This window comes from Zosterops lateralis, assembly GCF_965231275.1.
Source record: "Zosterops lateralis genome assembly, chromosome: 4".
NCBI classification, from domain to species: domain Eukaryota; kingdom Metazoa; phylum Chordata; class Aves; order Passeriformes; family Zosteropidae; genus Zosterops; species Zosterops lateralis.
Window position 1 is genome coordinate 60,965,818 of NC_139765.1, and position 23,242 is coordinate 60,989,059.

At 42.2% G+C, this 23,242-nt stretch overlaps 1 protein-coding gene across 2 annotated transcripts in view; it reads right to left on the bottom strand.

Annotated features, from left to right (window-relative positions):
- Window positions 1-1,654: 1,654 nt before the first annotated feature.
- LHFPL3 (LHFPL tetraspan subfamily member 3) overlaps window positions 1,655-23,242 on the bottom strand; it is a gene marked incomplete at its 5' end in the record, with an annotated part of 241,990 nt that continues 220,402 nt past the window's right edge. For both annotated transcript variants that reach the window (XM_083859844.1, XM_083859845.1), the window contains one exon: window positions 1,655-3,404. In XM_083859844.1, the coding sequence (XP_083715970.1) occupies window positions 3,376-3,404 (29 nt within the window). In that variant the 3' untranslated portion in view covers window positions 1,655-3,375. The remainder of the gene's footprint in view (window positions 3,405-23,242) is intronic.

The following is a 23,242-nucleotide window of genomic DNA, read 5'->3' on the forward strand; positions in this document are numbered from 1 at the left end:
ATGGACGATGTGAGGGAAGCTGATCCGTTACTCCGATCAAAATGTGTCAGAGCCTAGGAGTTTGGGCATAATTAGACCCCAGTCACAATAATCTCTAGATTGTCTCCAAATGCAGATACTGCTGCATCTGCAGCATAGAGGCAAATCCAGAATCTCTTTGACAAGGAAGTACTTACCTCTTGTTGGTGCAAACTCTGGAATGATGTGACAGCCCCTGATGGCTCCAGTGTACCTTCACATAGTGAAATTAGAGGGTGATCAATTTCTGAGCTTTGCTGTGTCATCCAAATCATTTGTTTGGGATTTCCAATCTATTTATAAATAACTGAAATGCATTGCCTATAAAAATGAATGGCATCCTACAAACCTGGCAGTCCTCTATTTAACCATAATTAATTTATAAATAATTTACATTCTTCTTTCTCTTACTATAAACCAAGTTTTACACCAAACAGAGTAATTAGAAACTTTATGTTGTTGCCCATATATGGACACGTAGCCAGGTACCAGAGGGTGGATATGACTTACCAACAAGGTTCTACAAGGAATTTGACCCATGCATACAAATCCCAGAACTTATTAAGGGATCTGATTCTGCTTGGACTTTACATACCTGAGGGACCTCTAGGTACAGATGTGAAGGAGGTGTCCAGGCTTGTGTTTAGAAGGGCAGTAATGCCAACAACAGCTGCCCTTACCACAGATAAGCTGGAGAAAGGCACTATCACACTTTATTTTAGTATGCTACAAAAGTCATTGTTGAACTTTATTAGGTACTTTAATACCAAGCATACTTTGAAGTAACAAAAATTATTGTTATTATTACTTTTACAGAAAATCAGGTATTTCAACAATTTTCTTTACAGTTTGTTGACTTAAAAAGAAATTACAATTGACAAGTTACAATGGAGTGGGATGGGAAAGTGGTAACGTTGAAAAAGAGAAAACATACTATTTTTACTGAGTCAACATTTAATGATGTACATCCTGGTACGTCTCTCCTTCTGGCTGTGTACAAATGGTACATATTCACTGAGCTGCCCTGACGGGGTTGCAATGACTTGTGATGGCACTTTTTTTCAATGTTTGTGTATACTTAGAAAGAGTTTTACATTACACCATCATCATGATGCCAAACAAAATAATATAATACAGAGAAACCCTGTTTTGGTGATTTCTGTCACAGCAAAAGTGCCATGACTGCAATAATGTGGGTAAACTCAAGGAGCAAATGAAGATGGTGATATGAGAGCACATCCAGATAACAAACTCTTTCACAGGCTTTGAGGTGTGTGTGGTTGTGAGCCAACAAGAGCAGAGAATGAGGATGGGCTTCACTGAGACCACTTAACAGGGACTCCTGAATGGATCCAGCCCCTGAGGATGTGCATTTTCCAGCTGACACTGGTTGGAATAATCAGAGCTTTAAAAACCTGTCTGAAGTGGGCCCTTAAATGAGTTTATGCTGCCTCATGTGTGAACTACTTGATTTTTACCTTCCATCCCCTTCAAGTCAATAGCAGGTACTGGGAAGATGTTTATGGTGGTTGACTGATTTAGGTGGGGTTTTTGACCAGCTAGTGCTGATCATTTAGAAGTCAGGAGAATTTTCTACATCCAGTTACAAGAGCAGCTTCAGATTAAAAAACTGTAGTTTATTATTTTTTTTTTAATGCTGCCCAGATTGACGCATAAATTACTTGGCTGACATCCAAGTGAAGTCAATGACACATTGGTACCTTGGTAGTTAGATAGAAAAGTTATCTAATTCCCTGTATTTATTTACTGGCAGTTCGCTTAAAGATAATTTTTCTTTCAAAAGTAAAATAAATTTTTTGAGATTCATGCACTAAATTCTGGAATAATTTTTGTTGTGCAGTCAATAGTTAAAAAGCAGTTTTAACTCATGTTTACCTCATGTCTTCAGCATTTGTCATTATTTGGGATCAACACTCACAATTATTATTTTAGCCGTTTCCCCTAAAAGCCAAAGACTGAAGAAATAGGCTTTAAAAACCCTGAAGGAATCAGCACTGCAGTGTTCATTTTGCATTGGATCAATCTGTGATACACAGGAGAACCGAAAGGCATGTAGGGAGCAACATGCTCATGGCCAGTCCCGAGCCAGGACAGACATGTGGAGTGTCAGAGAGGAGCAGAGAGAGGTCCCTGCCTCCCTCTGTTGCTGTGCCTGGTGCTTGGCATCCAGGCCTTTCACTGAGGTCTTTCTGTGCCTACTCCTGTTTGACTTCTCAGTGGCTTCGGGAGCTGAGAGTGCCCTTTGGGACCTGGGGAGGGAATCACTCCCCCACCAGTGCCCCAGGGCTATTTGCATCCAGCCCTCACATGGCTATTTGCAACATGTACTTGCTTACTAGTCTGTTAATTTTTGTATTGAGTTTAAACTCAAGGGTTTATTGAGTTGTATTGAGTTTAAACTTAAGGCCAGAAGGCCTCATTAGATCATCTTGTCTGATTGGCATTAGCGTGGGCCAGCCAGAGAGTGTCACTCCACAGCTGTATGGCAGAACAGGGAAAAGAAATGCCCTTGGAGTGAGCAGCAGTGTGTTACATTTAAGGGGTATATTACTTTCTCCTATTAAAAAAGGAATCAAGGGCTTTTATTTTGTCACTTCAAATACAAACAATTCTATGCATCTTGGGAAATTTTATAGCATTATGATATTCAGACATACCTTAGAGTATATATGCTTCATAGAACTAGAATATAGGTCAGAAATAATTTTTGAGTCTTAAGTTTGTTACAGACTTATTAATTGGAACACATATGCAGTAAAAATTGAGAAGCTTTACAGTTTTAGTCAACTTATTATACAGTGAAGTAAATGAAGTGCAGCAATGTAGCAGTAAAAGTTATGCTTTTTCCACTAGGTGATGGAAACATTCAGAGTCTATAAATGCTAGTTTAAGAGAGATGTCCTAACAGCTTCTTGGCTACTGGGATAGGAATAGTCTGAAGTTAACTGCCTCTCTACTGTGAAAGGTTTTAAAGCTTTTTGCTTTCCGTCTGAATAAAAAAAATGACATTTACAAACCTCTTCAATGCATATATATTACATATGTTTATCTAGCAACAACTACACCCCTTTTAATTTATTCCCCAAATGTGACTTTTCATGCATGTCTTCTGGATGCTGTATTCAGCAACAGTTTCTAATGAGCTGGTGTGTAATCCATGATTGCATTTCTCTTCTGAAATCCCTTCCATGTCTGGCTGATCTATGTTTAGAAGGTGGTGTTTATCCATCAGGCATTTTTGCACTTGTCAGCATTCTTCTCTGTTGGAGGCCCTTTCCCAAGCTTCTTCCCATTTTAATGTTGATGTACAAAAGCTGTTATTCATTTGTTTTGTGCTCATTCTAGTGAGGATTGGCTTAGTAGGACTGTGCAAAACAGAGAAAAGAGAGAAACTGGTTTACTGCCAGAAAACATAAAAATGTTCATGCTGTGCTTAGCTTAGAGCAAGCCTCTTACCAATATTCTAATGCACTTCATGATATGTATTTCCATTTGTCAGAGAAAGTGAAAAATTTAATCTGTAGATAGGATTCATAATCTGAAATTCTCAAAAATAATTTTTCATCAGCTAATCGACACAGGAAGTCAAAATAATGAGATTATTTCATTTAAAGTTTGAGCAATATGAAAATAAAGATGCAATGCATATGGGGCAAGAATGACATTTACTGGATGAATTGCATTAAAATCCTGACATTTCTGTTCCATATCAATAACTTCTTTCCCTCGAGGACACAATCCACATTTGGAAACATGATAAAATAATACCTTGTATTAAATTTCAAATGAGGACAAAGGTGTGAGGGTGTCTTCAAATCAAACTCTCCCTTTAAAACTAATTCTCAATGCCCCGTTTCCATGTACTTAAGCAGAGCTGCATGTGGGGCAAGGGGACAGGGGCTGGGCTGGCACTGGGAGCAGGTGACAAAGGCTCCCCCTCCTCGCTGCAGGTGACAGTCCCTGAGTTGGTGCTTCAGGGGGCACCACTGGACCCCAGAGCACAATGAGGAAATCTAGTTGCAAGTACCCACACACAGGAAAAGGTAAAAACCTGGCTGCCCCAGCATTCGGCAGTGAACACAAGGTTCTTGCACCAAATGAACTCTGCCAATTCACCATTAGCTAAACTCTCTCAGACCCCTGAGACCAAACCAATAAGTCCTTTGTCAGGCAGCCTCTCCACTGCCTCCTGTGAAACAGTCACTGCTCAGGGGGTCTAACAATGCCCCAGCCTGGGGAGAGGACAGCCACTGTCATCACAACCCCACTTCCTATATTGTAATGCAGGAACTATGGGGAGATCACTGTTTTTGTGACAACAAAAGAAAAAGAATTAATTTCATTGTGAAATGAAAGCAAATGAAAAATTTCAGGACTATAAACACTTAAAAATATTAGTATAAGGAGACAGAAATATTTCATTTCCTCCCCCCATATTACAAGGAGCAGCCACCTTCTCCCATTCCCTCAAATCCCCTCCACCCTTGACGCTTGTGGTCACCTTGACCTGCAGTTGATTCACTCAGACCCAGAGGGTGTGGTGCTCCAGGGCAGGATACCCAGACCCTAAAGCCTGGGGTGGTGGTACCATGAATCAGTGAGCCTGGTGGTGGCAAACCCTTCTGCCGTGGGTGCCTTGGATGCCTGCTTCCCCATCAACTTCCAACAGACATTTTTCAAGCCAAGTTTGTGTTGGAAGAAAATGTCTGACTTGTTCAGCATGTATTTATAGTCCAGATTTATGCTACAACTTTTAATTGATGTTGCTGAGACTAGAAAGTAGCAAATAAATATGCAAGAAGCATAAGGTGAGCTAGGGAGGGTACTGAAAAAGAAAAATGTTTTGTTTGTGTTAAGAAATTAATATGAAATATAATGTTCACTGTGGAAAAAACATTTTTATGATGTGAGTATGTAATGGCATGGTAGTTTCCAATCATAAAAGAAAGCTTGCCATTGATAGCTCCATGAGCTTCCTTTTACCCTTTAAAATATGTAGCAAAAATGAAGGCTAAAGTGTGGATGAGAAATAGACATACTTGTGATAAATAAAATCTATTAAAAATGGTCTGAGTCTGGAACTTTGGTGTATTTTATAAATGTGGTTACCAATGTTATTAATGTGGTAATTAGTAATATAGGTAAATAGCAATACCAAATAAAGTGAATGAAAAAGTGCCTGAGCCTCTAATCTATTTATTTGCTGAGTGAGATAAGGGGGCTTGTGAGTGTCTTAAATAATCCATTTTTGGTGAAACTGAAATCCAGAGAAACATAACATTGCATGGTAAGGAGCATGTGCCCTGATACTCCTAGGGACTATCAAGGTTTAATAGAATTGAATGAGCCATTTCTTCCAATTATTTTTAATCATAATTTCATGTACTTATGTTATTCAAACCTCTAACATTGCTTATTGGATTTCCAGCAGCACTCAGTGTTTCAGCAGTAACATAATAATACCTTTATTAATTCTTTGGGCAAGTTTTGCACACATGTGTTAAACACATGGAAATGAAATTTGACAAATGTCATAAGTGCCTAGTTGACAAGACATAAGTAAGTCATTCACATGCAACATCTCTCAGTCTGTTGTGTATCACACCATAGGCTTTTGACTCCTTGAAGTTTGTTTTCTTAGAGCTACTTAGAGTGCCATTGCCTAGAAATCAGTTAATGAAAGCAGTCTTCATGGAAGCTGTATTACCCAACCACCCAGGTGCTCTGCTGTTAAGTTCCCTATTTAAAGTCTTTAAAGGCTGCCTGTTAGGCTAACCTCTCCACAACAGGGTTACTACTCATAATTGACACACTCAATTAGGGCAATCACTTCTGCTGACTGCAGAGCTGGGGAATAGTCAGCCTGGAGGGATTTACAGCATTTTAGTGTTTATGTACATTTCAGAAAGAGGACACTGAGGTTTGTTTGTGGTAAAGATGAATCACAGGGAGATTTCCAGGTTGCTCCCTGACAAGCTGAATTTCAGATGGTCCCTTCGATGCTGTTACTGTAAAGTCAGTGAAAAGAATAGTAAATATAGAGAGGAAGGCAGACCTTCTAGGTTTGAGTATATATTATCTCAGACAACCTTAACACTTTACACTGCTAATTGTCACCAGCCATATTGAAATGATCTTTGTCATGTATTTGATTGGCATCTAGAAAATAACACCTTTCCAAGTGTTAATCTTTTATTGCTGGCTCCAAACACACACAACTGCTTTGCTAAAGAGAAATTGGCATTCGTGGTCACACCAAAATTGGTACAGTTACAAAACCACATCAGCTGGCAGAGAGCCATAGGCTAATGAGGTACCAGAGATTTCCTCCCAGGACCTCCACAGGATTCCTCCAGCCTAAACATCCTCTCTGCTGAATGCTGCCACTGTGGTTCGTGTATGGGAGATGAAGGATGAGAGAAACCTTGACACTGAAGCTCTGCAACTGAAAATAGTCATGCTGAGGCACCTTGGATAACACTGCTGCCTGGGCTGCAAGCCAAAAAAAATTGGGCAAGCTCAGTTTTAATGAGGTGTTAGAGTTCTCACCTTTCTGCTTAAAGAACTACAGAATCCTTAAGGTTGGAAAAGACTCCTAAGATCATCAAGTCCAACTGTTAACATAGATCATCCACGTTCACTCCTAAACCATAACTCCGAGTACCTCATCCACACACCTTTTGGACACCTCCGATGACAGTGAATCCAAGACTTCCCTGGGCAGTGTGTTCCAGTGTCTGACAACTCCTTTGATGAAGAAATTTTTCCTAATATCCAATCTGAACCTCCCCTGGTGCAACTCAAGGCCATTTCCTCATCCTGTCACTTGTTACTTGGGAGAAGTAACCCACCTGGCTACAACCTCCTTTTGGGAGTCATAGAGCATGGTAAAGTCTCCCCTGAGTCCCCTTTTCCCCAGGGTGAACATACCCAGCTCCCTCAGCTGCTCCTCATAGGACCTGTGCTCTTCACCATTTTTGTTGCCTTTTTTGGACATAGTGATCTGGGTCAGCTTTGTATAACCACAGGTAGGTGGTTTTGTTGCTTGTATCAGGGTTGGTGAAATGCTAAGTGTGTTAAAATTCCACTTGTAGCCACTGCAGCCCAAAATTCAAACAGCGACATGTATTCATGGCCTGGACAATATCCAGATGTATGTAATTGAAAGGCATGAAAGGCAGATAGATGCTCAGCTGCACAGAGCAGCCAATAACCCATCAGCTCATATTTCCTTGAAGATAGTCTCTTTAGAACACGTAACAAACCCAATCTGAATAGTCTGAGAGAATTATTTTGCTTTTCATGTGATGAGAGAGAGGATTTATGTATATTCCCATTTCCCTACCTGCTGTGAATGCCTTTTCCCTCTTGATGCACTGAACATCCTTTGCCCTGGCCTCATGAGGAGATGCTTATCACCTGGAGAGTGACCCTGAGGCAAATGATGCTCTCAGTAAACAGCCAGGCACCGACTCATGCCCTCTCCAAGAGTCCTGATGATCCAAGCTGAAACTCTAACACATGTTATGGAGAAACTGTCCACAGATCATATGGGAAACAGCTGTTTGGCCATGAGGAGAATAAACTGTGCACTGTAAGGAGAGTACAAGGCTGCCCTGTGGAGATGGAAAGAAGAATGGACAGAAATTCCCCAACTGTTTTGCTAGCAGCTCTCTTTCAGTGTTTCAGCACCTTCTCAACAAAATGTGATAAATGACCTGTCCACACCAGAGCTGCCCAAGGCATTTCCTCCTCCTCCTGGCAAACCAGCAGGCAGGATCTGGCAACTGCCTGCTCTGCCATCACTCACAGCTACCAAAGACTACCTAAAAGGGCAGGGGTTAAAGAGAATGCACAGTAGACCTTGGGGAATTACTAAAACTTTGACAAAATTTTGGGATTGAAATTGTGTGACGGTTTTGTCCATATGGCATTAGAGGAGAAGCTCATCTGAGCAGAAGGTGTGTGAGCTTGCTCTTCTGCTGCAGCACTTCCTTGCAATAAAATAGAATTTAATCATATAAAAAATGACAAGATTTTTCCCAATTCAGTATGCAAGTCCTATGAAACTAGAGCTGAGCGGAACAGTGGGACTTACTCAATCTGCTGGGTGGTATCTTGCTCCCCCTGTTAGTGGCAGCAGCTGAACTCCTGGGCATGGCTTGTGAGAAGTGTTTCTAGGACTCTAGAAAATGGTTTCAGGAGCATTCAGGAATTTTCTAAATGTGTGGCTCAGTGGTTTTACTGTCAGAAGACTCAGTTCATGGCTACATAAGCACATTTCTAGGATGTGAGAGGATGCTCTGGTGGTGTGCTCCCCTTTGCTGTTTCAGCCCTAAACTACCAGTGGGGCTCTGATGGCTGCACCCACCTTTATCTGGACTTCGGGAGTGGGGTGGCAGCAGGGTAGCCAAGGGCTGTCTGGATTGATACGCTGCAAGCCAAGATGTCCCCTTGAGGAGGGGCACCTCTCAAGGTTAGTCCTTGAAGTTGAGAGATTCCTCACTGCAACAGAACCTTGGTAAGTGGTTAATAGCACACTAAACTTCAAACTCTTAGCTAAGTGATATAAAGGATTGAATATGCAAATATAATCTCTCAGACATAAACCACTGAGCAAGTTGAGGACTAGGATTGGATTCAGCCACACTGACACTTCTCTTTGAGAAGGGGTTTAGAACACAAGGGGATTCCTTCTGAACCTCACGGCAACAGGGTTTCTGGCAGTTTTGTCTGACCTTGTCCTCTACACAGTAAATAAACAATCTTGCCATTGAATCTTGTTAAACCACTGTTGCATTTACCATTGAACTTTGGTAAATCACTGTTTTATATCATAAACTATATTGTTGCTTCTCTCTTGTATATTGTTGCTTCTCTCTTACAAGTGCAGTTGCTTCCATCCATGACAGATGGTTTCAGGGCCACAGGGGCAATGACGGGCTGAACAGACAAAATGCTGTTTTATTAGAAATTGTTTTCTGAGAAGAAACAGAAAAATGTTGAAGGATCCAGTCAAATCAATTTTTCCAGATTTCCAGCATCTGTGTACAACACACAGCTGGACAGAACTTTGCTGTCAAATTACAGGCTGTTATTCACAAGAAAAAACCCAGCACACTGTCAGACCTAAAGCTACACTCCTTGAATACTTAATGCACGCAGCAACTGTCCCTCCCTGAAAGACTCTGGCCAAATCTTGTAGTTTTAAAATCCAATTTAACCTTACATTGGTTTCTCCCCCCTTTTTCTGTTGTATGTGATGACTGAAACATGGCAGGAGGAAATGGATGTCAATTCAGAGGCTGTTTGGTTGCAGACACCATGCTGTGTGGGGAATCATTGAATGGTTTGGGCTGGAAGGGACCTGAAATGTCATCTCATTCCAACTCCCCTGCCACGGGCGAGGATGCCTCCCACTTGACCAGGCTGCTCAAAGCCCATCCAACCTGGTCTTGGACAGGGACAGAGCATCTCTGGGCAACCTGTTCCAGGGGCTCGCGACCCTCACAGTAAAGAGGAAGAGTGACACGGCAGGGATACATTATTTTCTGTATTGTTGGTTTCTCCAGACAGAATGTTTTTGGAAGCTATTATGACAATAAGCAAAAGTCTCCAGGACTAAATGTGGTTGTCAAGAAAAATTGAAAAAAAGAAAAGGCATTCAGCAATGAAGTGTCACCACCTTGTACCAAGGTATGAAAGGAGACATGTATTTGCAAATTAAGTCTGGAGCCCAGAGTGGATCATGGCAGCCTAACAATTTGTGGTCTTGACTTCTTTAAGTACATGTTTTCTTCCAGATAAATTTTTGAGAAAGGTGAGAAGATGTTTTGGGAGGGGAGATCAGATAGATGTTAGCCTGGAGATGCATCTCACATAACATCAGCACTGTCACAGTCAGACATCAGATGTGAGGCTCTAGGAAGTCCTTGGCATGGGACAGGGCCCTCCTGGGATCACTCCTGTAATCTTAGGATGGTTCCCAGGATGGATGGGTGCTGTTGGCTTCTGTGGGACTGTAGACCTAGAAGAGATGGGAGGCCTAAATCTGAGATGGACAAAGTGAGGTGTGTGAATCCTGGAGTTATAATTATCCTGCACAAAGTCATTAACTGCATGCATGGAAGAATAGGGAAGCTGCTGCCCGTGCGTGGAACATCTTCAGCCTGAAATATCAAATGATTAAGCAGTTTTGTAACCAAGCCTAAAAGATGAGACTTGTTTGTAACGAGCTGTCAGAGACCTTGTCTGAGCACAGCTTGAGGATGGGTATTTTTAGTCCTTTTGGGATGTGCCATTGTGCACCAGGACTGCCTTCCCAGAGAGCAAACAGCTTTGCAGAAGCTGAGTCTGAGATTCCAACCCCAGGTCAGGAAGGCTCAGTAAGATCAGTTAAACAGCTTGAGGAGTGACTGGGCAGGGATGCAAGCAGCAGGCCAGCCTGATGGGAAGGCATGAGACAAGCTACATACAGCAGTCAGCTTGGCTCTCTTGTCAGTGAGACTGTGCCTGAAGGAGCAGGTGAATTTTGACTGCAAATCTTGCTAAATGGGGTTAGAGCAGCTTAAAGAAGGCACCTTTTTAGAGCCTGACAGTTTTATTATCTCTGAAAGACCCTCCTTCAACTACTCCTAAATATAGCCAGGTGGCATTGACGGGCTCTAAAACTCTGAATATGGGCAGGCTTCAAGCTTTCCTGCCACCCTTCCTAATCCCTGGCTCGGGTGGCTTTCCTCTGGTTTGAGTGCAGCTCCAAGAATACAACATATGCATATTTATTGGTGAGAAAGACAGGAAGAGAGTGACAGACAGAGGGAAGAGACACCTATCCAAGGATTGGATCAAGTTGTAGCTGTCATCTCTGTCATCTGCTGGCACCAGTCTGGGATGGTGGAAACAGGGCTCCCTTGGGTGATGGCTCTGCTGGCCATGCCTCACTATGAACAGCTTTTGGGTTCCTCATCTGGGCAGTTTGGTGCTCATGGCTGTCCCTCCAGGGCAGGCATCACCATCCCCCTGCTATTGTCACACAGAGCAAGTGTGCCCTGGACATGGGAGGGGCTGTGTGTCTGCCTGAGGTGGGAACCAACACACTGGGATGTTGTGATTAGATCCTGCTGAACAGTGAGCTGCCTTTTCCTCCATTTCAATATTTGCTTCTGTCATGAAAAGGAAGATTTTTATCATAATGAACAAACACAGCAAAAAGCCTCCTATTCTTTCTCCGAAAGAGTTTTCTTTTACTGTGGAACATCACAGAGAGGCTCCTTCCTCTGGTGGTCCCTTTCCAGAAGGCTCATCAATTTGTCTTTTGTACTTGATGGTGTTTCTGTCAAGTTTGGGATGGGAGTCACGTCTCAAGACAGGTTTGCTGGCATGGGAGATCTAGTATGTTGTTGGAAGAACTGGCAAGAGGCTGCAATGCCTTCATCAATAATGTCTTTCACATGAAGTAGCTTCCTGCTCTGCAGAGTTGTAGGCTCAAGTCAAGCAAAATCAGTCACTTGTTGTTCATCTATTTTTATTTCCTCCATGTGGTTTGTTGCAGTCTTTCTTTGCCCAGATGGTCAAATAAATTGCTGTCACTAAACAGGAGTCTCTGAACAGTGATTCCTAAACTCTTCCTGTTCTTTAACTGTTAAATGAGAAAATGTTTCACTTTCTTTATATTCTGCCCATTTGCTGCAGCTGTTTTTCAGTTTCTCCCCTGGAACCCAGAGCATCCGTAGGTATTTTTGTTTGTTTCTCCAGCCTTCAAACTGTGTGATCAGACTGCTCAGAAAGCTCTTAATTGTCTTTATTTAAAAACTGTTATAAACTTTGATGTACTTGTTTACAGGGAGCTTCTCTGAGGATCCAGCCATGTCAGTGAGGCATCTTGACAAGGTTCTGGGTGTATCAGCCAGAAAATGTTTGGATTGGCATTGTAAAATCTTATGGTTTTTTATTTCGTAAGTAACATTTTATATCTAGCTCTAGTAGCATTATCTCTTCCAAGAGTTTTCCTGCTCTAGGAAATGTTAGGTGTTGATGTTGGCACGTTTTCTGGTTTGGGAAAACAAACTTTACTGCCATTGATGCAGAGCTCTCCTTGTCTGGGCTGGGCCATCAGGGCAGGCAGGAGGCAGAGCCCAGGGCCAGCGTGGGCTGGGGGCTGCCAGTGAGCCCCAGCCTGGAGGAGCCCCTCACTGCCTTCCCTGTGTGCTCAGGCTCTGTGCTGGCTGGAGCCTGCTTTTCTGAGAGCACAGAGAGAGTGGGAGTTCAGTGCTGGGAGAAAGCCAAGATGTTGAAGCAGATCCTTGAAAGTGCCAGCCAGGATCTCTGTGTAAGGAAGCTGCTACGATGGGGCTTATTTTAGTGGTGTGACAGAAATGGAGCTCTGCTCTTTTTTCAACAGACTGGATTTCTCCAGATGAATTCACAATTCATATAGTGAATGTTTCCTCCCAACAGGAACAAAGAGGGCTGGGACAGTTCTCTGGCCATTCCAACATGACATTTCTGTGAATTAAATTTCCTGCAAAAAAGAGCTGATTTTTTTATTTTAACATAATAACTAAAGCATTGCAAGAAGTTTAAATGTCACAGAAAACATAAGAAAAATATCAATGCTGATGAACCTGAAATGCTGCAGAATAATAAAACATTTAAACTCTCTTTTTTTTGTTTGTGAAATGAATTTCCCTGTTCTTTGGCCAGTGCCAAAGATGTGTGACCTGGGAACATGGCACAAATCCATGCTGAGCAAAGGCACATCCAAGGATTTCCAAAAGTTTTCCAAACTTTCTCTATGTGTGTACTTGTGCTGATGGGAAGAGAAAATTTGATTAATGAGTTGGGCTGGAACTGGGAGTGGGGCTCTGGCTGCTGGGGTTCACTGTGGAGGGGAAGGGTCCTGCAGCTACAGGACTTTGTCCAGAGCACTCTGGGCAGGGGCTCAGCAAGGCAAGGCTGTGTGTCCTTCATCTCATCACACTCCTCTCTGACTGGTTGGCTGCTGTAATGTTGGGTCTCAACCAAAACCTGCTAATGAGCTGCAAATATTGATCCCGTTTGCCTCTGAGAAAGATACAGGTGCCAAGTTACATGTTTATGGGCAACAGAAAGATAATGATCTGGAGCAGCTTTGGTCTGAGATTTCAAAACTGCAGTTTAGTGATTAGCTTACCGAGCACAGGAATGTTAATTAACAGTCTGTATACTCTCTATGCAAATAGGAAGTACTTGGAACTGTACATAAGGTTCACAATTGTTTCCAAAGGTATGAAATTACATGTTAAACTACTGAAAAAAATCTCTGTGGGGTTAGATGATACTCAGCTAGAAAAGAGTCTGGATTTGGGAGTTGGCAAAGCCAAGGTCTAGGGAGAGGGTGAGCTTTTTGGTGGATACCATCTGTCATGAAAACCTGTCTGATATGTAGCAAGGGCAATGTTGAATGCTCATGGTCCTGAAGACATTTTCTCTGTCATCTTCCTTTTCTTGCTCCAAACCCAACTTGTGCAGGCTTTGGATGATGTGTAAGGATTTATTATTGCTATTAATTTATATTATTCCCTTAAACATTTTCTTGAGTTGTTCTAGAGGTGTGAAGGGTACTCTTGTAAAAGAAAAAGAAGAGATTCCTTCCCTGAAGAGCTTTCAGCACAGAAGGCAAACTGCAATCAGCAGTTTGCAGAGAAAAAAAACCAAACCCAAACCCATCTCAGAGAAGGAAGGGGAGGGTTGTGTTAGGAAATTGCTAGCTGAAGAGCATGCAGAAAGGCAAACTGGTTTGCAGGAGCCCTGAGTGACAGGTGTGGTACAGTGTCCTCTGGGTCAGAACAGGAAGGTGACATCCCAGTGAATCCAGCAAGCCCTACAGTCTTAGGCAGGCGTCCATGTGGTGCTGTAAATAGTTCACCCTATTTCCTCCTCTGGAAGGATCACACCCCACAGAACATAAGATCAGCTCTGGGGGTTAGTATTCTTGGTGGCTTCTTTCCCCCTTTCACCCTGCACCTGATCCACACAGACACATGGACAATTTTCCTGTTGTTTGGCTGTTTCCACCAACAACCATAAGACAAGTCTTGGGTAAAATGCACCTTTCAATGTAAGGTTGCCATTGTAGCATCAAGAGACAGCAGGGCACTCTTGAGCAGCAACCAATCCAGTGCCAAACACCAACAGGAAGGGGGGGGAGATCTCCAGCCCACCATCTCAAAGCAAACCCCAGTTTCACAAGGATTCCTCAAAGCTCAGTCACTAGTTTCTCAGAGACAGCAATAATCCAGAACAACCTATTAGACAAAGAAGATGCTGATACAAGTTTGCTCAGAAAGAAGCTCACCTATGAAAAGGAGGGCAGCTTAGACAAAGGGGAAGCAAGTCAAGTCCAGTTGCACCTGCACAGCTCCATCTGCAGCAGTGCTCCCTGAGGAGCTTTTCACTCCACCTGCAGCCTTTAGCAGGGGGGGGGTTAATGCACTATCCTGCTGTGTAGCTCTAGAAAAGCTCCAATAAAAGCTTCCACCCGCCCACACCCTAAACAAGTAATATTTGTCCATATTTTCCTCTCATTCTGGTCCATCAGCCAGGTCAGCAGTGGGGCCTCAGGAGTCCCTGGGTGTACCCTTAGTGCTGGGCTGCTCAGGGACCAGTCCCACCGCTGCTGGCCCTGCTGGGGCTGCTGGGGCTGAAGGTCTGGCCAAGGCTTCCTGGCCTCCAAGAGACCCTGCAATGTTGACTTTCCAGTGCAGGTGCTGCCTGTGTTCGGTATTTGGCACCAAGACACCTCCTCGGTGCTTAAATAATAATGATGGATTTCTGCTCTGGAGTGATAACTTGTGTCGTGCAGCTGGGTTAATGTGTGTCAGCTGTCACCGTCCCTGTCAGCCGCTGCTGTCACTGAGCAGCAGATAAGTAAATCTGCCATGATGCATATCCCAGAGAGAGCAGGGATTAAATATTTCATCGCCTCAGACACTGAAACATCTCCTAATTTGGTATCCTTTTCTAGAGGTCACATCCTCTCGGATCGCCCAGCCCTGGGGGAGGCAGGGGCTGCCTGGGTTTCAGAGGCCACGGGGCCAGAATTGCAGCCAGGGCGAGCCAAGCTGTTGTGCCAGTCTTGGCACATTTAAAAACAAGTGGAAACTCAAGGAAGAAGTAAAACCTCCTTTTTTTTCCCAATGGGCCTGATAAGGCAGTTGAGCCTCTATTGTACAGACCAGGGACAAGTGGCCCAGTGCCCAGCTTGGGCTGTCTCTGGGACACATGGAGCACCCAGGACCATGGACTGAGTACCTGCCACGTGTGGTGGTTTACTCCACGTGGGCAGCACTGTGAAAAGCATCAGCTGTGGCTGTAGTTAGTAAATGTGCTTATTTCATGGTGTTCCCAAAGTGATGGATCACTGAACTGGGGAGATAAGCTTGGTGGTCATTCCTACAGCCCTTACATCACTGTGTGTCCATCCTTTCTTCTCTGCAGTGATGTGCAAACCCCTTTGCTAGCAAAGTCTCATATTATCATTTGCTTAGAGATAGGAAAAAAAGATATCTTCAACAATTCAGATTTCTTCACTCTCCTGGACTTTCCTGGTGTTACCCATAGGAACTTTAGATTGAAGGAATTTTCAGTGCAAAATACCAATTTGTTGAGGCTGAAATTTTCTCGGATGCTTCTTTTTTTTTAACACATGAAAGAGACTATTCTAGGGGGATGTGGAAAATGAAAGAAAATGCTCTGATAAACAAGATCTTGGCTACTTTTAGACTAACTACCTACGGAGACAAATAAAAATGAAAATATCTCCTTTTTTGGTACCACACTGGAAGAGACAAAGACCCATCCTGTTAGTGCTGCTCAGGGAATAAAGTCCTTGTTTTCCAGAAAGACTTAATGAACCACAAACATTTGAAAACCAGGAAGACATATAAACATGAGTTCTGAAAAGCCTGATTTCTTTCTTATTTCCTGAGAGCTAGTGGTTTTCTTTGCAATTATTAGGCACAGAAGAGTGATTTTTGTTTGGTTTTCTTTGTGCCTTTTTTTTTTTTTTTTTTTTTTTTTTTAAGCTGAGATTGAAGTACAACACGTGATTCAGAATTGGAACAAGGAAAACAGAAAGCACTTCTAAACCTGTAGGTAATTCTACAGGCATTTCATCTTCATCCTTTCCTTGTCTTCACCTGAACTAATTGCCTTTCTTTGATGTGCTGTTTATGTGGACATCAGATAGAGTGTATCCTCCATATGGGTATGTTCCCCTACAGGTCTGGGGTTGCACTGACTCTGGGATCAATAGCTGGACCTCAGCAGAAAACAAACTGAGCTTTTGCAGGTGGATCTTTCTGCTTCCCTGTTATGTAAGGTCTCCAAATCAGTATTCATCTGTGCACTGTGAAGTAGCAGCACTTCTTCTTTTTGATTTTTTTTCATGCAGGGAAAGTATAGTTTGTGCTGGCTTCTTACATAAAAATAGCAAATTTTATGAGATGCATTTCCCTCAGGCCCCACGGAGTAGAATTTGTTCTGTAATAAGAGACCAATGTGTTTTAATTGCTTGTTGTAGACTATTACCTGTTAAATTTTTCTGACAGTGTGACACCAGCAAAAAACTTCTTTTCTATTTTGCTTCCTTCTACTTTAGAGCTGTCAAACAACTTCAACATCTAAGGATAAAACATGACAGATGACTCAAATATGTGACAGGTCATAAAATATTGATTGTTCGTGTTACCTGCTAATGAAACACATGCCACCATGGGTAAATCTTCCTTACTTTGGATTCCTGACTCTTGATTGTTATAATTCCAGTTTAGTTGTAGTCTAGAATTAGGAAGTAATGGGTTTGGTCCTAGGAAATACTAAAGCCTATAAATAAGGAATCAGTTCTACTTTTCTTTAACTAGTGTTTTTTATCTAGACTCCCAGCCACATTTTTTGTTAAAATCTTAATCTGATGGAAACCCTTTTGGACTTTCTGGTTCTTTTTTGACTCAGTAAAACCAAGCCAGCTCCTAAGATCATATTATAATGAGAAGCACCAAGGATCAATCAAGGACTTCCCACTGTGATTTTCTTCTTCAAGAGAAGAGCCTTCTCTTGATCATGTATGAAATAAATAATATTTACAAAATATTTTTTCAGGATTTTGGCATTTTTCTGGTTAAGCTTATAAATTTTAGTCTTTTTAGGTAATTTTCAATCAGCAACAGCTCAGTCTGGGCTTTCTTGTCTGGTCCTACTGGGTTCTTTCTTTCAAATGAAGGCAATATTTTTTTGGCTAGAGATCTCTATGTAAGATCTTCTGGCAGGAAGTAAGGGACACTGCCCTACCTTTCAAGGACACTGAACCTACCTTTCAAGCAAAATCTGGAAAACAATGTTCCAAACTAGATTTCTAATCTCTTGAGTGGGGGTAGTGTCTGGTACAAATTTTGTGCTTCAGCAGTGAATGGTGGGAACTGCCAGCCTCTTGACTCGAGCCTGGGAGAGCAGAATTGTGTCTTCCCTTCTAAAACACTTCCCTGTCTGTGACTGAAAACTTCCCACAGAAAAGTTAACATCATCCCTCTTAAAAGGAGCTCTTTCTATTGTGGTGACACCCCTTTCTAACAGTGAGGTTTCAAAATTATCTGGGGCCCAAGAAGTGCTGGTGCTAGGGCACCTTGGAGTCTGGCAGACAATTGGCCCTGAGAGCAGGAGGTGCTGGAGTCTGACATGATCTCTGCTGCTGTTGAGGGGGAGACCTCTGCTCTCCATAACTCCCATGCCTGGAAAACTCAGCAGCCCACAGGTGCCAGACTGTCCCTGCTCCAGATGGAATGAGTGGTGCAGAAGAGCAGATGTGCTTTAGGCTATTTTATTGGAAGCAGAGGGACATATCTTCTTCTGTGCAGCTTTGGAGGGATGGATAAGCTCTTCCATGATGCTCCATGCAATTACTCCCAGGGCAGATCCAACCCGAGGAGTGCTGAGAATCACAGAACAACCCTTGTAAGCAAAAATGCAGCCCCTTTTCTGAGGGGGGTGGTGCTGACATGGCCAGGGCTGATAGCAGCAGCAGTTGGGTTCCTCCCAGGCACTGTTTGCCACACTTGGAGGATTTGGAAGGTGCAGTCAGACCCTGAGAGCAGCTCTCTGGTAACCAAATTACCAGACCTGGCACTTTAATACTTCACTCAGGAATTAAAATGAGGTAAGAAGACCAGCCCTTGTAACACAGCAGCCCCATTAGGGCTGGATGATAGAAAGTGTATTTGAAGTATAGGACAAATATTTGATGAACATTAGTTGATGTAGCACCTGTGTGCTTGGAAGGTTATCTGTTTTCCACTTCCATAAGCCAGACTTTTGAAAGAGTTGAACCATGAATCTGAAAAACCTGAAAAACATTCTCATAGCATTTAGAAAACTTTATTTACATAAGCTGCTATGAAAACAAGTACAAAACTTGTTGGAAAACACACTGTTAGAGTGGTGATTGATGGCTCACTGTTTAGCTGAAGGACTATATTTATTAGAGTTTCATGGGAATCTGTCTTAGATCTGATGTTTTACAATACTTTCACTAATCACTTTGATAGTGGAATAGAGGATCTCCAATGGAATAGAGAATATCCTCCTCTATTTGTGGGACACAGGAATTCAGGAGGGTCTCCAAGTGTGTTGTAGGTCAGAAACAGTTTTCAACATTTATAATGAGTTAGAGAAATGATCTGAAAAACAAGACACAATTCAATAGCAATACATTCATGGGCAAAGGAGAGAGTGGTACAGGATAAAAGTTATGGGCCAAACGACCACATGACTCCACAAGGCCCTTCTTGTGAAAAATAGACAAATGCCTGACCATTTTGAAGAAGCAGAAAAAATTATCTACAAGACACACGGAGTGAGTCTACCAGGCTGCTCAGCAAGGCCTCAGCTGCATGGTTGGCTTTTTGGCACTGGGCTGTAAGGGAGAAGTGCACCTGGTGAGTACAAGAGTGAAACAACAGGAGTGTCAAAAACCTTGGAATTCTTAATGTAAGGGAAAACATGGGCAATTGACCTGTGTAATCCAGATGAAAAGAGACTTAGTGGACATAACACTCTTAACTATGAAAAAAAGCTGCTGCAAAAATGAAGGGAATAAATCATGGGAATGTGACAAGTAATGGACTTAGAGAACAGCCAGGGAAATTTCACAGACATTGGGGAAATACTGTCCAAGATAAAGTCCCTTGGCCTGGGGAGTAGCTGCTGAAAGAGAAGTGGGAGCCACAAATGCTGGTGTCCTGCAGTTCTCCCCTCACCTAAATGCCCTCACTTCCTGCAGACAGGCAGAACTAGAGGCAAATAAAAACCCACATTGCAGCCACTGGCATACAGCAGGGAGACAGGAAAAGAAAAATGTGCTGTCTCCATCTTACACCCTTGGCCTCACAGGAGGGACACAGCCCTGTGAGGGTGCTGGGCTACAGGGGCAATTCACAAGGCAGGGCTCAGGTGACAGCAGAGTCTTCCTGTTCAACCTCTCTCCAGCTGGAGGGACTAAATTACTTAGGAACATCATGTTTTCTCCCCAGGTGACTTACACAGAGGGCATTTCCACTGATCAGGGAGGAATGATTCCCCAGCCCATATTTCTGTGCCAACTGTACTGTCTATTTTTAACAGCAAGCTGCCATTAGCATTTGTTTGCTAAAAATAAACGCATTTCAAATGCAATTCATTACCTAGCGCATTAGGGTAAAGGCAATTTATTCTTCAGTCAAGAAGAAATATTTTTAAGAGATAAATTGGTTCATGCAAATATCTGTGACTTGCACTCAGTGCACGTGGTACCAGCAGAGACAGTGCTCTGATTTCAGTCAATTGATGGGATAGATCACAAAATTCAGGAAGCTGCTGAGGAGCTCAGTGCAACATCCTATTTAACTTAATTAAAAACATGATGACAATTATGTAAGAGAAAAACAAAAAAAGAGATGTGGGGTGGCAGACACAGTTCTCCCTTTGATCTGCAGCAAAAGAGAAGTGTAACAAATGGGCAGATAAGGTTCTTGAGGGGATGTTCTTTATTATATTGATGGTAATGGCTTCCTAAAACCTAAACATTACTGCTTCTTGCTCACAGAACAGGGGAATATTACAAGGGCACAATTCTTAATCAGAAAATGCCAGTACAGAAGGATTTTAAAATGTGTTTAGATGAACTGCTGAGCCAGGAGATGGATGGTGATCCCTGGTGAACCTGTCCTTCATAAATACCTTAGTTACCTTTTTATTAAAAAAGACTAGCTTCCCAAATGTTTCATGGAAATAAGGTACTTAAAGCAAAACTTGCTGTCCTTTGGCAGGAGGATTTGTAGGGCAGGTGGTGTTCCTGGTCTGAATGTTCACATGTGGGAACTGAACCTGAGCCTCACATGCCCCTCTCTCCTTCAGAACAAAAATAATGTACCATAAATAAATAAAAAACCATAAAAAGAGAAAATCGACTGAGAGTCCCCAGGATATATGGAGGAAAAGCAAAGCTTTCATATCCAGCTGCTGCTAATGCAGCAGGTCCTGCAAAATTGGCACAGTCTGACTTTCTCCACTAGAGGGGACTGCGGTATCTAGAGTTACCTGCTCACTCAAAGCAGTTCTTGTAACTTCAAAATATGTGGCATTAATAAGAAAATTAATTACTGATACTTGTTCTATAATTCAAAACAGTGTAAAATTGGAATACATCAGAAACCCTTATTAAATAACCCTTGGTAAATGTACAAAATGAAAAAAATAATAACTTGGATTTAGGTTCCTTCATTAAACAGTATTTTGAAATTCCCAGATTTAAAAAAAAATGTTAAAGGTTATCTTCTAGTTTATCTGAAAAATGTGGGGCATTTTTCTATACTGTTTTGCAATGCACAGATGAAATACTTTAAATTAAAACACAGTCTGTTTAGTATCAGAAATCTAATCTATAAAATACTCCTGATGATTCACAGTAACTTGTGTTAAATCTGCAAAAACCAACGCCTTGCTGTCCCCAAAACAGTTTGGTGGCAGGATCCTCAGCTAATTATAAACACTTGAAACAAAGTGCAGAGAGAGAGAGAGAGAGATAAGAGGCCAGGTGTGCTTCCCACCTTAGACGTGCTGCTGGGGGATGCCACAGCAGGTGGTACAAAGAAGGCTCTGAACATGGGAGAAAACAACTTCTGACTTCTTCTCGTGGTCTCTTATCCCTACAGTTTTGGCAATTAAGCATTTCCAGGTGCCTGTTTCACCAGAAACATCCATCAAAGTAGCACAAGTTAAAGAACATTTGCAATTGTTGAGATTTTGAATTCCAGGATAGGGAATAACAGAATTGTAGAATTGCTGAGGTTGGAAAAGGTCTAAGACTTTTTGATTCTGTTGGTGGATGCAAAAACAGTTTCCATGGTCATCTTCTTACTATGGGAATGGGTAATCTTTTCAGGTGCCTTCCCCACCAACAGTTTTCCTTGGTTTCTCCTTTCATTCCAAACTCTTCATTTCCTGCTGTTTTCTTTTCAGGGATGTGACCAGGACATCAACCCAGTGCAGGTGGGTCACTGGAATGTTTCCTCACACACTGGGCTCGTCCAGAGGACTGAACCTCTGCCACAAGCCCATTCAGCTACTAAGAGGAGGGAGTGCAGTGGGAACTGAGAGTGGCTCAGAGGACAGAGTGGGAAGTATGAAGATCTTTTAAAGATACCTTTTCTTCTCTCTCTCCCTTTCCTAATCAATTCTTAGTCCTGAAGAAATTCCTGTGGGATGCTGCTGTCAGAAACTTGTCTCCCTTCCCCCCTTATTTTCATTGCTCCCTTTGCAGGTGACAGGCAATTTTCTCCCATTTATTAAGGTTATCTTTTCCTATACCCATCACAGGTTTCAATCTCCTCTGTCCTTTTCTGCTTTCCATTCTCTTCTTTTTTATTCTAAGAAGAGAAAAGAAGGGAGCACTGGCATCCCAATTATTTATATGCAAATATTTCCTCTACTTTTTTCCTGATTTAGCAAAAGTTAAAGTCCTAAAGGAGCGGGCAAGAGAGTCCCTTTTATTCCCATCAGGCATTCTTGCAGCTTCATTCCTGGCTAGCAAAGCAGTTTACAAGACCAGTGGAAAACTGACATTCTTTTATCCCTGCTGCAAAATTTGTTTTATAATTATGTACCCTATTCTAAAATGTATATGTGGCCTTAATCCTCCTAATATGTAGGGCTTAATATGTATAAAAAGCCTGCTATGTACATCATCTCAGCACAGAATTTCAATTTCTAGAAAGGCTGAGACTGAATTAAAAAGGAAACACTGTGCATGGCAATGAGCTCATTTTGACAGGCTGAATTAATTTTAAATAATAAGGAAGTAATTTCCATCTCACTAAATGCCTGCATTTTTCTGTAAAAATAAAACACTATAGTCAGAAAGATACTCTTGAGAAGTGTCTTTCATAGAGATAAGCAAAGCAGATAGCAATTTAAAAAGTAAATAGATCATAATTACAATAGTAAAAGGTAGTATTAAGTATTAAGGTGCTTCAAGCTCAGCTACTTTGATTGATTTCTGCTTTATCTCATTAGCTTTATAATCAGAAAAATATAATCATATGAAGATACTTACATTTAAGCACAGACAAATACCTCCAGCAGTTACACATGGCTATTTTAAGGGTGCAGTCACAACTGCCTGATGCAAAAGACCATAAGAAAAAAGGCATGGGAAGATGTAGAGAAAGAGATCTCTACACCACCATCCCTGGTCCCCACTGCCTGAAAACATAACAGGCTTGCAGATGAAATGTTCTGTGGATGGTCACATAGGGGATATGGCTTTCTTTGTTGAATTATGACCAAAAGTCATGATGCTTTCTGTGAAAATCGAGACATAGTAATAACCCATCTGGAATTCAAAAGTGGTGTTCAACTCTCTCCTCTAGAAGGAAGGATTCACTTCTCTACTCCAGACTGGTCAGGAGAGTTTTCCCACCACCAGGCTGGGAACACATCAGGGCATGTGGCACTGTGGTGTTGAGAGTTTGCACCAGAGCCTCAGGGTCCACCCTTGGTACCAGGCTGTACTTTGTTCAGTGAACTGTGCACGGGTACACCCTGCTGATCCATGGTGCTGCCCTGCCCTGGGGAGCACTGTAACCATCACACACCCTCCACATCTCTCCTTGAATAATGAATTATTCTTTGCACA